The sequence below is a fragment of the Coffea eugenioides genome, chromosome 5, assembly GCF_003713205.1.
Source record: "Coffea eugenioides isolate CCC68of chromosome 5, Ceug_1.0, whole genome shotgun sequence".
Taxonomy (NCBI): domain Eukaryota; kingdom Viridiplantae; phylum Streptophyta; class Magnoliopsida; order Gentianales; family Rubiaceae; genus Coffea; species Coffea eugenioides.
This window is the reverse complement of record NC_040039.1, coordinates 51,551,888-51,567,567: the sequence shown is the minus strand read 5'-3', so window position 1 is coordinate 51,567,567 and position 15,680 is coordinate 51,551,888. Positions and strand designations below refer to the sequence as shown.

The following is a 15,680-nucleotide window of genomic DNA, read 5'->3' as shown; positions in this document are numbered from 1 at the left end:
CCTAAAAAAAAAATCCCCACATGATCGAATCACGCTTTTTCGAAACTTTATATATATTTATATTATCTTCTCTAATCTCTATATTCCACGCAAATTTAAAATTACAAGCGTCTCTGGCACAGTTGACCTAATCAAAATTTCTGGCCCAGGACAACCGGGCGTGGCGAATTCACTGAGATTGAACTGTACAAAAAAAATTCCCCAATATATATACGCACGCATACATGTCTGGTTTTTGTTTTCTGCATCTTTGTCATATTATTGATCGATTGATTGTGTTGAAATGTTTGTGATGATAAAGGTCGGATTGAAATGAGATTTGGGGATGTGAACTCAGGATCTGACAAACCCTAAATATTCATCCTCAGCTTTGGAAACTCAACTTACAAAGAAAACAACCAACTTTTCCCAACCATTTGCTTCACTCAAAGAGGTAACAACCATCGCCACCCATGCTGCTACTGCGTTAACTCTTGTTGATTCCCCAGTCTACCAGATCTGTTCAGCTCGAACTTGATTCTTTGACTCTCTGATCTTGATCTTCAAGTTTGACTTCAGGGGACTGTTAAAGATTCAATCTTTACCATTTTTACTTAATTGACTGAGTCATGCGATAAATTAGAGTATTGTTCAAGACTTAGTTATAGCGTAATTCTTCAGAAAGCGTTTTTCTTTCCACCCTTCTGGCAGGGGGACATTTGTGACTAGAAGTTGATATTGATTTATTTACTTTATCCTTTGAAGGTAGTTGCTGGACTGATTAACTGGTCTTACTTTGGACGAGTAGACAGATATTTGCGGACAATTGAGTCCAAATATGCATGCAAGGAATCGTAGTCCGGGAAATGGATACAGGGCTAACGCAGTGGTGATGGGTGGGGTGGCCACTACGTCCAGGATTTCGCCTGAGAGTTCAATGAGAGGTCATGGAGGTTACAATTCTGAGTATAGGGGATATATTCGGGGTGGGTTTGGACGCGGGCAGTCGAGACAGTCGCACCGGTCACAGCCTCCTCCTCCTCCTCCTCCGCCACAAAAGGGTGGTGGTGACATTTTTATGGAAGCTGGTAGGTTAGCCGCTGAGTACCTAGTTTCGAAGGGATTACTGCCAGCCCATGTACTGTCCGGGAAATCGCAAAATGGTAGTTTGAAGAACCAGGTTTGGGCGCAAGAGGGAGATGCTGAGCAGCTTTCTTTGGAGGGTCGCACGTCGGCTCTCTCACGTTTGGGAGGCCCTGGTCCTGACTCGGGGCCTGGTCGGAGACGATATATGGAGGAGTACAACTCAAAAAACATTCTGAGAGGAAGGAGAAGAAATGGATCCTTCAAAAACTATGGCTCTGACTGGAGCCGAGATGTTGGAAGAAGCGGATCATGGTCTGAGAGGTCTAGGGCTTCTGTGGATGGGGAGGATGACTGTGATGTCCTCTCAAGACATCGGGAAGAGCAGCAGATCAGTAATGACGATGACAGTGTGTCACAGAATTCCATTCCCGTACTAGCCCCAGAAAATGATGTTGCTGGCGCCAAAGAAAGTAACAGTGTTGGTAATACGCAGTCTGCCTCAGAAAAATACGAGCCAAGAGATGATGCAAAAGCAAGTGCTGTTACCAGCACAAAAGATCTCCCATTGAAGACCAGTGAGGAACCTATAGAGAAGGACGACACAAAAGTATCTAATGCAGAGGCAGAAGACGTTAAGGATGATCAAATGGGGCTACAAAACGCTAAGGACGACATGGCAATTGTGGCTTCTTTGGGGGAGGGGGCCCCTTCGAGTGAGAAGAATGGTGATTTACTAAAGCTTAGCCATTTTGCTAAAGTTCCTACCAGACCTCGTTCTTCGATGGTAGTTAGAGTTGCAAAGGTTGATCCTGGTCCTATGATTGTGGATGAGAGCCCTAATGAGGGTAAACCTTTTAAAAAAGATACGGATGATTTAAATGTTGATGATCTGTCTGAAGATGGCTCATCAAATCATACATATGATTCAAATGCACTCAACTTGGATAATTTGACAGTGCCAGCTCCTGGAGATAAATTGGGCACATCATATTCTCCAGTCCAAGGAGGCTGCACGGCATCTGTATCTTACCTAGATAGACCTTCAATAAAAGAGCATGAGGAACCTGATTTTGGAGGGATCAACAGAGTGATGATGGAGCGTGGTGAAAAGCGAGCACTAGATGATAGCAACTCCAGTATGGGAAGTAAAAAGCCCAGAGAATTGGCTTCTTTTGAAGATGCTGAATCTGATGGCGGCATAAGCACGTTGGACCCATTGGATAATCAACAGACTTCAGAAGAACCAACGACCTCAGAAGGTCAGGCAGTAACTCTGCCCTCTGATGATAAGAGGTTGTTAGGCATTTCTTTGTATCCTAAAGGTGATATAGGACCAAGCATGGACTATGCAGAAGAGAAGCAGCTATTTCCGGGTTCATTCAAAACTTGCGACCTCAATCTTATGGAAGCTTCTGATGCTAATGAGAATCATGATAATAATCCAGTTCTCATCTTCCCATCTGACACAGAAAAGGGGAAACAAGCTATTCCTGTTGATATTGATTTGTCCATGAGCAACAATCCTAGGGGATCTAATAGATATGGTAAATGCATTGTTGATGGCAAAGACATTGAAGTGATAGATTTAGAAAATGATTCAGCGCAAGAAGACAAGGACTCAAATAATTCTGAGAGAAGGTAAGCTTCTTTCATCTGTATGTTTCCTATTGTTGTACTAAATTTTTTTTAGCTTTTTTCTTGTGACTATTCTTTGATTGGGTTTTTGTGGTTTTGATGTTTGATCAATTTATGCTTTGTGTGTTTTATATGCTTTCTGCATCTGATATTGTTCATATGTTCTAGCTAAATGGAATTACTCTTCTAAGCTTCATTGTTTAATTATACAGAACCGAAAATGTGTACTCTGGCCTGGCTGGATTTTCCAACAATTCTGTCAATGCAAATGATATCCCTGATGTCCAGGATGGTTATGGACTCATGATATCGGAGTTGCTGGGAAATGATATTCCAAATTGTTCCTCTGTACCAGCTGACATGAATTCTCTGCACAATGAAATGGGCCTTCATAATGGAGAGGTATCAGAGTGAACCACTTCAGATATTTGCTTGGATGAGTTAGAGATGATATTATGCATATCATTGGCTCTGAGCATGATGGACGCATAAATAAGAACTTTATTTGACTGTCTTCTTTTTTTCCCCCATCTTCAATTCTCTGCATTGATTACCATTGACATTTTGACAAATGGCATGATTGTTGCTGATTGTTTCAGGGGATTCTTGGTGACGATGATTCTATTTATATGTCCCTCGGAGAAATACCAATAAGTATGTTGGAACTTTAGTTTGTTATTCCATTTTAATGAGGCTTGTAGTTGGTTAATCTAGTTTAGATGGCATGTTACAATTCGTATTTAAATACATGCTAATGTGCCTTGACCTCAATATAAAACATTATGTGTAGATAGAACTTGTTCTGGAAGAGAAGTGTTCCAGTGTGATATGCAAGGACCATTTTAGCCAGTGTCTTTTTGTGTAGTATAGGCTGTGTCTATAACAAGGGAGTGGTTAAATGTCAAGAATAGTGTGCATCCTCTTTTATCATTCCCATGAGAAGTCTGTTTGAAAAATATGTGAAAAAATAGTTTACCCTGATGACTTTTAAGAAACGTGGTATTTATAGCAGTGTACTTTGTGTGTGCTTTCTTTCATCTTTCTGTTTATAATTGGTTCACTTCCCTCAGGTGTCTTTGTTGTGTTTCTTCTTTTTGGATTTAGTTCCCATTGAAATAAAATTAAATCATGGCTAGCTATAATATCTCATTGGTCAGATGAAGCGGTCACAGGTGCCAGGAAAAGGTGCACGAAACACTTTCACTGTTTCGGTCTACTATTAGCTCAGTTCTCTATTCTGACAATACCCAGAAACCAACGTGGTGATAGATTTTGTTGTTGCTTTTGGCTTTGTGCTCCTGCCTGTTACAAGCAAGCAACTGATTTCCATTTGGTTGTCACTTATGTGTCTTTGAGCATGTCACGGTCATGGCTTTCTAGCTTGCATGACTTTGAAGAGTACACTCTCCCAGAGTTTAATATAGAAAAAACAGTAATTGAATTTCCAAGTGCTTGTTAAAATGTTTCTCTTGTTCTGATTCTGTGAAAGAAACTCCATCATTATCCGATTTGAAGCATTTCATAATCGTGGCCTACTATTCAATATTGAGCCATAGAGTAATCAAGTTTACATTCAATTTTCTTGGAGACGAGACTACTGATGCTCTTTGTCTTGATTGATATGCACACTCTCTAAGCCTAGTAAAATGGTTTTCTTGTAGGCTTTTTGAGGGTCTGGGAGCAGCCGTCACAGGAATATGGGAAACCATTTTGAGCTATTGTGTTCTGCTGTTGGTTGAATGTTTAATGACATTGTTGCTGGTGTGCTGGGTCTCAATTGTTTAGGATGTAGAAAAAATAATTTAATTCTAGTTTTATTGTAGCGAATACAAATCTTTTAACATTATCTTGTTGTAATATCATATGTCATGTAGTATCTACAAATTTGTCCCCCCCCCCCCCTTTTTTTACTGCATTCTTCAATTTTCTTCTTGTACTGGAAAGTCAGAGCTCCCTGGCTGGGGAAACCACCTTATGAAATAGAGCAAGTGCTAAGAGGCCTTGAACCTAAACGATGATCTTCTGTAGCGGCTCATGAGTTGCATTTCTTTGGATTGCCGTGGCTGTAAGTATTTCCCACTTGCTGCTTTGGAGTTATTAGTTACAGGTTTTGAGAGATTTGAAGAGATATATTGCACCTACAACGAAAATCATGTAGTATATGTCTATTCTGTGCATTGAGCGCCTTAGCTGGGTTTTTAGGATGGTAATCTAACGGGGTCAGTGCTATATACTGCCGACCATGGCAATTGGGTAGGGTCCTAAAGGGGATTTAGTTGGATTATTATAATACTCTGGAACCTGGGACATGAATTCTAGGTATTTTATAGTTGTGGATCTTTTGCTGCTGCAAAAAGTTACAATAATAATTATCTTCCAGCGTAAAATATCTTTCAGGAACTCTTTTTCCGAGAAAATAATTCCATGTGTTTGGTTTACTTGTGGCTCGGAAAGAATTCTTCTAAAATCAACAAGCCCGTCTACATCATTTTCCGTCTTCCTAGTCTTTACTTTTTGTTGCGAGAACGCAGACGACAAGCAATCCCTCACCAGAATCCGGAGGGGATACGAAAAAGGAAGAGGCAACAAACTTGGGCCAAAGAATCCTCTCGTTTCAGTTTAAAAACAAAAACCTTGGGCCAAAGACCACCATTTTTTCACCCATGCTCATATCTCCCATGGAAACCACTCCTTTCTTGAGCTCCACCAATCCATAGACCCAATTGACTAGTGTGAAAAAATATAGCAACACCATCTGTAATGCTGAAATTGTCTTCCTTTACAGCTCATGACAACCCACAACCACTTCATGTCCCATTCCACAGACACTATGAAATCCATCTTTCTTATCTCTTAAATTAAACTACTGTAAATCTTAATGGAGGGCTTAAAGACTCCAAGATTCAATTTTAACAATCAAATGCAAATCATCACACGTGAAAACCAGGGGGAATTTGAGACAAGGAGATGAAAGATTCAAAAAGGAAATGAAAAATACATCTAAAAAGGGAAAGGAAAAGGAATTTAAGGTCGTTGAATCTGCCCTAGAAAGGGAAGGAAGAGCGAATTTGCCGATGAAATTCTGGGCTTCTTTAGTCGTAAAACTCATTAATTACATTGGTCAATTCTGGAGCTTCTTTGATTGCAGTCTTAGAGCCCGTTTGTTTGGATTGTAAGTTTTTGCCCGGAATATTCTCTTAACACACAGTTTTGTAACTGCATTTTCTATTTTACATACATCATTCATACTGCTATACTACCGCTCGTCTCGTCTCGTCTCGTAAGTTACTTGAATAAATCCTGTGCGTGTCCACAACGGATTCAATTGGCGGAGTGTTAGTAAGAAAGAAGGAAAAAACAGTCTCGTCTGAATGAAGGGCAAGGAGTAGGAAAAGGGCTTGGCTTGGGTTGTCCATATTCCATAACAGACGCTCGTGTCTTGTGATGGCCTTGCTTCTACATCAATAATAATAATAATTCGCATCTCTCCTTAGTTTATTATTATGTATTTCCACGGTCACTTGCACTGTTAACCGGTTGTATTGTATCGCTCCCTCCGTCTTCTGATTCTTCCCTATTTTGCATCCGCTCTCTTTTGAAGGTAACTGGTATATTATAGGAGGGGGATTTACGGGGTAAAGTACAGACGTGCGCTTTTATTAGGATGAAGTCAAGTCGTACCTGGAAATGAATGGAGCAATTTGGTTACTCTGATTTTAAATGTGCATGCATTATTCAAGAAATTGCATAATATTTGGAATGGAACAATTTCATCATTAAAATGACCCACACGCCTCGACTTAAAACAAAGTTTTTTTTTACAATTAGAATAATGGACTGTTTTTGTTTTCTTTTGAGCAATCGCAAGAACATTTCACCCTCATAAAAAAAGAAAAATCCCTTCGCTTACCTTACCGTAAAGAAAATTTTGTTTTGGGTGACTATATGGGTTTCCCACAGCTATGATTGCTATATTTAAAAACTTTTGTTCAAAAAAAAAAACATGTATTATAGCGATTTGATATATATGAAATAAAAAATAATTAAAAAATATAAAAATATAAAAGTTTTTCTATAAAAAATTACAATCCCAAATCAACCCGGAACAGGGTATGAAAAATAATTTTCGGGAAAGTGAGGGACCCACCAAAAGGTGGAGACATGTAACCGTCACATCCTTTTCTTGGGTCTTCAGTCTTTTGCCTGCAAGTGGGCGTGTCTCTCAAATCTGTCGCTGTTTTATTTACTGCTGCTACTAATTACCATCCATCCATCCATCATTATCATCCTACACGCTCTTCTTTCGTGTTTATTAGTTAAACTTAAACTTCATTATCTTTGGTTGCTGCGGCTGCTTTTAATTACTAATTTTTTTTGACTTTTTGTTTTTGTTTTCAAGACAGGAAAAAAAAAAAAGAAGGATTAATTACATTCAACTCGCCTTTGTTGTTTTTAACTTTACATCCAACATGACATGAAGCTTCAAAGGGGGCCAAGAATTGCTTAATCGATTTTTTTTTTTTTTTTTTTTTGGTTAACCCTGCATGCATCATCAAAGCTCAAATCAACTGAAAAGGAGGACTTGGTTCTTAAGTTAAATATATTTTTAATTAATTTTTTTTAATTTTACATACATCAAGTTCTAAGCAAGTGCTTCGTTTGTTTGGACAGCAGATTATTTGACCAAATATATTTACTTACATCATTATTTCAATTTTCAATACACCTTTTTATCTCGCATACATCACATCACAAAAAAGTGCTACAGTAAAAAATATCTCAAATAATTTACAATCCAAACAAACCCGAGAGCCGTAAACAATCAGTTCCAAATAATCCTACGTGTCTTTCTTTCGTCTTGTTTGATTCATTGTGGCATGCTGACAGAAGCAATAATGACTTTTATATATGTATTATATAAAGCAGTTTACGAACTGTGAATAAACCTCCTTTTCTGAAAAAAAATAATAATAATACTAGTAGGCAATATTATTGAGTGCGCTTTTTGGTTTCAAACTAGTTTGGTTAATGATTTGACGCTCTAGTAAAATTTTGAGTTTTCTTAACTAACTTGACAAAATATAGCATCTTTTTGCCTAGAATTTCTAACAATTTTAAAGTCATATAATCACCCAGAACTAATATACAATTGTATCGTAAAGATTTTGATTAGATTACGCTTTATAAACACGCTTCGGTGTGTGGAAGCTTAATTAGGTGTGTATGAGCAATCAAATTTCGGTGGCCAGGCAAAAAAAAAAAATAACAAAGAGGTTCTCATCCCTCCGAAAACAGAAAAAGAAACGATTCGATGCGTATGAGGTAAAATGATAATTAAAAATATTTGTATTAAAAACACAAAAGTTTTTCTTTAGAAAACAACAATTCAAGGTTCGTTGAGATTACGAATATTAGTAATATTAATGAAAAACTACTACTGTCTCTATTACTTGAACCAAATAAAAAAAAAAAGGAGGGTAGATTTGTCGGGTCCATCTACCATCATATTTGGCAGCGTAGTGCGGAGTTCTTGCAGCAAACAATACGTGGTTTGGAATAAATTACAGTAGTGGTAGTAGTAGTAAATTTATTAGCATCGCATCGGTCGGGTCGGGTCGGGTGCATTAATTTTGAGATAATAGCTAGAAGTGAATCGTCGTATTATTAACTGCACAAATATATAAAATTGCATTTCTCACGTACTTTGCTGATTGTGGAAGAAGGACTATGCCAAAATGCTACCACTCCAAAATGCTTGCTTAGTTAAAAAGTTTTCCGCGACAGAATGGGAAAGCAATATGCATTATGCAATCCACCAAGAGGCTTGCGGAGGAGGAGGGCCGCAGCGTCTCTATTCACTGAATTCTCCCCTTTCCACACGGGCATCGGGAGCTGTTCTGGCTTTGACCATTTACTAAGTTGCATCCCGTCAAAGAAGGATTCATTCGACTAGACCCCTTCTTAAATAAACTTAAAGAGTAGCCAGGGAAATGAAATGAAATGAACCCCATTTTTTCTACTTACCCTAGCCCCCCACAAAAACAAGAGGGTTGGGGGGCAACAAAAAAAAAAAGTCCCGAGTTTTACTTTTACCCACGCCACCCAAGAAGCAAGTAAGTAGCACTTGAATCTCATCTAAAGTTTCACAAAGAAACGTACACAACTGAAACATTCATCAGTTCTTTACGTCAGGCAGCGTCTGACTGACCGAGTGCTTTTCATTTCTCTGTTGATCACTACTATTGCAGTGTGAAATCCAAGGATATTCCTCCTCATCTTCAAGTTTGTTGTTCAGCTAAAGTCTTGGAAGAGCAGAAAATATCCTCTCTTTTTTTTTTTTTTTGATATGTATTATTCTTCTTCTTCTTTTAATTTGTGGGAAAAGAAAATGTCACCATCCTTGTAGATACTACTACTCTAAAATTCCTATAGACCTCTTTTTTTTTTTTGAAGGAAATTCCTATAGACCTTAACGTGCATTCAAGAAAAAAAAATGTCGTAACGTTTACTATGCGCTAGTAGTAGCATTAATGTTCATCATCCTGTTAGTTTTGAAACTAGCTCACTTCTTTGCGTTGTTATTTATGGGTTACTTGTGTAATTTCATTCAAAAACAAAAGTAAATTTCATATACTAGCTACTATAAAAAAAAAAAAAAAAACTAGAGAAATGGCGAACTTGTATCAATTATGTATTAGTGCTACCTAGTAAGTGAAACCACAGAAGGGTTTTTTTTTTTGGTTTCAATTTATTAGGATCAAGATAAAACAAATCAAAAGATTTTTTACTATATAGATTTAAACATTGGGATGGAGAACAAGAAAAAGCGAATGGTGAAAGCGAAAATTCATACGCACACGAAGATGTACGACAAGTTTGTGGTCTAAAAGCTCTAATTTATTAGGCGCAGTTATAACTAAAATAATTATATGTATATATATTATACCACCAATTGGATTTTCGTATTTCATGATTTTTATTTTTTTTTGGTCGAAACGGCAAGACTTTTGCTTATAAACCTTATCCCAGAAGACACCTCAAAAGCCGGCAACTCTTGAGGAGCTCCCAGGGACTTATAAACCCAAACCCAACCCCCCCGAGGAGAACCGATGTGGGATGGAAATCCCACAGGAGCAAGCCAGTAGGGCCGCCCGTCTACTCAGTTCCTCTAGACCCCAGTATAACTCCCCTGTGTGTACTCATCGTTGCATTTTTTTTTTTTTATCGAAACAGCAAGACTTTTGCTTATAAATCTTATCCCAGAAGACACCTCAAAAGCCGGCAACTCTTGAGGAGCTCCCGGGAACTTATAAACCCAAACCCAACCCCCCGCCAGAACCGATGTGGGATGAACCCCACAGGGGTCGTATTTCATGATTCGTCCGTCGTGATTCTATATCCACAGCAGCACCCTTTCTGCAACAACTGTTTATTTGGACGACGTCCCATCTTATTTCTAGCCCTTTTTGTTCCCCCACTAGACGCCGTTTGTTTTGAGGGAGAGTAAAAGAAAGAAAATGATGGGATAAATTGAAATGTTTTTTTGATGAGGGGAAGGAAAGGAATGAATAGGATAGGATAGGATAGGGAGAGGATGGAAATGACGGGAAAATAAATCATAATTTCTAAGAAAACCTGTGTATTTACAAATTATATTTTTACACTATAGATAAAAATGTAATTAACATGTGATAATTTCTCTTCCTTTCATTTTCTACTTCAAATAATAAAAATATTTTCAATAATTTCTTTCGCATTTAATTCCAATAAAAAAAAGGGATGGAATCCGCTTTTCTCCGCTCTCTTTTTTTTTTTTTTTTCTTTTCACTAGTGTTCTCTCATTTCCTTTCCTTTTTTCCAAAAGGTGCCTTGAGAGAATTACGTGCTTCTCAATTCATGTCCCGCCGCTACCATTGCCGGCGTAATTGGCGAGCTTGACTGTATATCTTGCGGTCAAATTAATTTAAAACTCTCCTGGATTGAAAAAGTGAGAAATACTTCTGAAAATACTAGATGGAAGTGAGAGGTACAATGAACAGAATCTTGCAACTGTTGAATTTGATATTAAAGGAAGAAAAGAGAGAGAGAATGTGATGAATAAAAATCTTCTTAAGCAAGTGATGGGGGAGGGGCAGGAGATGATGATACGGCAGTCGTTTGGCTTTCGAGATTTTCGACCAAAGTGGATCATTCGTCAATGAACTTTATTGCATGGTGGGGTCTCCGGATGTTCCTCTTCGGTAGCCTAATTGAAATTTTATGATTGCTAATTTTCCGAGTTTAATGTATTATATCTATTTAACGTGTGTGAAGGGAAAAAAATATTTGTTTATAAAATACATAAAAAATTTTCTACGAAAAATCATAATCCAAACATCAAAAGGTCCTCTATATATATATATATATATATATATATACACCCACAATAAGTGTATTATATGCCCAAAGTAATCAGTAGTAACTGGCCATGGGATAATTTCGGTATTCCAATTTTGATTTGATAGTCTTGTGTGTCGGTTACTGTGTGTGTATATTATTACGGTTGATTGCATCCAACAATAATAGTATATATATTATCTGTGTATTAAAAATAAACCTTGTTTTCTTTTTGTATGTATTGGAGAAGTTCTTATCAAACCCCTCTCCTCCCTCCCTCCTAAAAAAAAAAAAAAGGTGATAGATATTTACATATATTAACACATATATATATTCGCTTAAAAATGTAAAAAATAAAATAATTTAAAAATTTATCACATGCTTAATTAACTAGCCAAGCAGATAAAGGACCCTGCATTAGGCATCCAAGGCAGCATTGTCCTCACGGTTAGATATCCAAAAAAAAAAAAAAACCAAAGAAAGAAAGAAAAAAAATGGTTGGGGGAATGTTTTTATATATTGCAAAACTCTCTCGTATTCTCGATACCGTCTTGTTTGGATTGCATTTTTTTGAATTTTTTATAAAAATTTTACTGTAGAGATTTAATATATATAAAGTAAAAAAAAATAATTAAAAAATATGTTCACAAAAAACGTAATAATTTTTGTCTGAAAAATAGCTGTCCGAGCACAGTGTGTCCGAAACATAAGAAGAGCTTCCCACATAGCTGGCGACAGCATATATTATTATTGTGTACAATCGGAAACTCGTAAATCTATTCCATATTATTGTTGTTAAAATGTCGTACTCTAAGAGGTCTCCGTGTTAGGGGGGTTTGGGGTAGTATATTAGTCTCCTGAGGAACCACAAGAGTTGCCGGCTTTTGTGGTTTCCTCGGGGTTTCGGTTAGTTTATTACCAAAAAGTCTGTTAACTTGCTTGGTAAAAAAGACTAAAACCTTGCTCGGGGTAGTGGGTTCTAAGTTTAGGCCTAATAGAAGCTGCCCTGTTTGGGGGTTCAGTCCCACATCGGGGTTGTTAGGGGGGTTTGGGGTAGTATATTAGTCTCCTGAGGAACCACAAGAGTTGCCGACTTTTGTGGTTTTCTCGGGGTTTCGGTTAGTTTATTACCAAAAAGTCTGTTAACTTGCTTGGTAAAAAAAAAAAAAAAGAGGTCTTCGTGTGATCGTCAATTCGTGCCATCCTACAAACATTAATTTTTAAGGAGTCGGAGAAGAGAATGAAATAAAATGATACCCCACGCACAATATTTTTTTATTTTTCGTGTTTTGCTCAAGACTTTAGGTCTCCTTCCTTTGTTTTTTCAAGTGCATATAATATATATATACTAGTATAAGATTGGAAAGACAGTAGTGACGGTTGGACCAAAAACTTTCATAATTTCCTAATAAAAAAGGCGACAAACATGGTGGGATATTTTTACAACAATATATCTGACTTGTTTCTTTAAATTTATCCACCGTTCATAGGTTGTGATGCCGTCTTTTCGTGTTTAATCTTCTTTTTTTTTCTACACAGGAGTGTCTGGATCGATCTTTACGGGGCCCGACTAATCCCCTGCGGCCCGGCCAGACGCCCCAACCCGGCCCAAGCACGATATATGCGCGGAGGAATCCAGCAGAGTAGAGACTCAAACTTGGGACCTATTGGTCACCGGTGAGAAGTGCTACCGCTGGACCATTCACGCGGGGACTTTTCGTGTTTAATCTCGACTGCAGTAATGGCTTGGCAAACAGCTTTTTATGATCACGCATATACTCCACATTTTGTAGCTTGCAAATATGATCATATGGTTCTGTGTTTTCTTTTTTCTTATTTTTTTTTTACACTCATAATCAGATTTATTTTCAAGATCCACATTGTTTTTTTTTAAAAAAAAAATTAGATAGATTATTGCTTTACATTCAATATTATTATTATTGTCAACTCAGCACACTTTAGGCACTGAACCGCAAGACTAGTTTGATACTATAATAGTAGCATCTCTCTAGAGACATCAATGATGAATTCGTGACAAATAGTCCTAATTCTTTCGATTACTACTACGAATTAAATTAGTAGCAGAGTATCATTTTGCATCCAGACCCTGCGGAAGAATTTCGAACCTGCAAATGTTGCATGCCTCTCATAACATTATAGCCTTTGAGATATCTATTTATTGATGGATGTGGGGAACTCGTTGTTTGTTCTGTTGTTGATTAAAACTTTGTTGATTATAATCTGCAAATGTTTGTTACGTTTTTCGTAAATATAATTTTTAGCTACTTTTTAACCTATTATATATCAAATCGTTGCAATAATTATTTTACAAAAATAGTCCAGAAAAATGCAATCCAAACCAGTATAGATCGATGTGGTTAATTGTATATAGTCCACATTCGGGTTTTTTCTCATCTTAAGCCAAAAAAAAAAAAAAAAAACTGATTATTGTGGAATCAATAATATATATTCTTTAAAGTAATTCGACTGTTCACAACTTATACTAAAATGAAAAAGTGCCAGCAATTCTTTAAACAATTTCTTTTTTTTTTTGGGGGGGCAAGTTTTGCCAAAGCTGAAGCAAACCCAAGCCCTAGATGATGGATGAAATTCATAGCAGTGGGAGAAGCAAATGAGTGCCAAGTGGTACTGCCCGTATTTATTACCATTAAGAGACGATGGAAACTAAAACGACATATACAATTGAGCAGAGCTGGCCAAAAAAAAAAAAAAAAAAAAAAAGGATTGTCGACCACCCTGATTCTGAATTTTTGATTATCAATTTTTTTTTAATCATTATCATTGTCAAGTAATGTCAACACAACTACACCAAAAAGGATCTTGTCGTGTAGTGCTGGATTGGAGAGTTAGGGCCAGCAATTTCAATAAATAATAACAATAATAAAGAAATGGGCCCAAATTAGACATTTTCCACATCCTCCACTCACAAAAATCACCAATAAAGAATGTACTACTTACTACTAACGTAAGAATCCTAACTACAAACCCCTTCCCCCCAAACAAAAAAAAAGGGCAAACTGTGAGAGTGTAGGGCAGGTATAGGATGGGACGACAGCTTTGTAGAGTAGAAACACAAGCCTTCCTCCCCATCCATGATCCATGTTCTCTTCTTTCTCTCCGTTAGGTTAACACTTAACACTAGCAGTAGTACAAGTACTTCTTTTCCATTTCAATTGAAACATTTTAGCAAATCTTTATCTATACCCTTCGACTATTTCTGGGGTAGATTGTTTTTTTTATACACGCATTTTCTTTCCATTTTACCCGTAAGATTTAGCAAATATTTATCTCGACTTATTTATAGAAAAAAAATTATGGATGATTTTGCTTTGGTTCACCATCACGTTTTAAGACAAGTCTGTCAGTCCATGAGTCTCAACTTTTTACAAAAAAAAAAATGATTCATCCTTGTCAACTGACCTGATATGTATTGACAATAATATATAACTAAACTAAAATGCCAGTTGGATTACACTTCTTGAAAAGTTTTTGGGAAATGATTACTATAACACTTTTTTTTAAGGTGTGATATATGCGAGATAAAAAATAATTTAAAAAAATATAAAAAATTTTCACAAAAATTAACGATCCAAATAAGGACTTGTTTGGATTGCCGGTTTCCGTCGAAAAATTACGTCGTTTTCCGTAATCACATTTCCCTATTACCTTTTTTCCTCACATACATCAAATCGCTACAGTAATTTTTCTATGAAAAATCACGGAAAATGCAATCCAAACACAAGAAAGGACAACATCCTTTGAGAAATTGTGTGCTTAAATCTTGCTACTAAGAGAGGATGTGAGAAATGTTTTGGTGAATAATATATAATAAACTATTTTTACAAAATAAAAAAAGGAATAAGTATTGGTAACACTTCATATACAATATGAAATATTCAAGCAATTAAGTTAAACTCTTGCATGACATGACAAGGAACATAGAATTTGTTTGTTTGTTAGGAAATCTAGGTGAGTCGAAAAAAAATTTCACATTATTTACAAATATATTTTAAATTGCTTTTTCAATCTTTAAATTTATTTCTTATATCACAAAAAATAACATCACATAACTAAAGCTCAAATTTAAATTCATACAAAAAATGTTGTCAAATAATCTTGAATTGAGCCCGATTCCAATACAGTTTAAAATAAAGTAGTTAAAGCACGAGAGAAGATTATATAGGGTAATATAACCAGAAAAAAAAAGAAAAAAATCGAAAACACAGAAAAGGTAAATGAAAAGAGAAATCTTAATAGTGAATATTTATCCATATCTCACGCATATTCACCATAGTGAAAGGGGAAGAGGGGAAAAAAAGGGGTGAATCATTTTTTGGGAAGGGGGGGGGGGGGTAATGGTGGTGGTTGGGGTATGGGGACTGTTAAAATGTACAAACAGACCTGCTTTTTGGTGCTGAGAGAAGGAACCTGATGCCCCTTTTTGATGTGTGAGTGGGTGGTGCGTGTTTTCTTCATCAAACTGTACATACAATAATCATACTTCAACAAAACATTTTATATATTTCATATTACTCCTCTTCCCCTCTTCCGCTCCTCCTCCTCCTCCTCCTCCTACTCATCTC

General features: G+C 36.7%; 1 protein-coding gene across 2 annotated transcripts; it reads left to right on the top strand.

The window, feature by feature from the left end:
- The first annotated feature begins 127 nt into the window (after positions 1–127).
- Positions 128–4,576, top strand: LOC113770531 (uncharacterized protein At4g26450). Of its 2 annotated transcripts, XM_027315011.1 has the most exons (5): positions 130–433; positions 745–2,703; positions 2,913–3,102; positions 3,300–3,354; positions 4,362–4,576. In XM_027315011.1, exons 2-5 carry the CDS (start codon positions 818–820, stop codon positions 4,412–4,414), a joined length of 2,184 nt encoding a protein of 727 aa, XP_027170812.1. In that variant the 5' UTR covers positions 130–433; positions 745–817; the 3' UTR covers positions 4,415–4,576. The 2 variants fall into 2 exon arrangements, with proteins under 2 accessions (XP_027170813.1, XP_027170812.1); XM_027315012.1 differs by lacking the exon at positions 3,300–3,354 and having other exon boundaries at positions 128–433.
- The last annotated feature ends 11,104 nt before the right edge of the window (positions 4,577–15,680 follow it).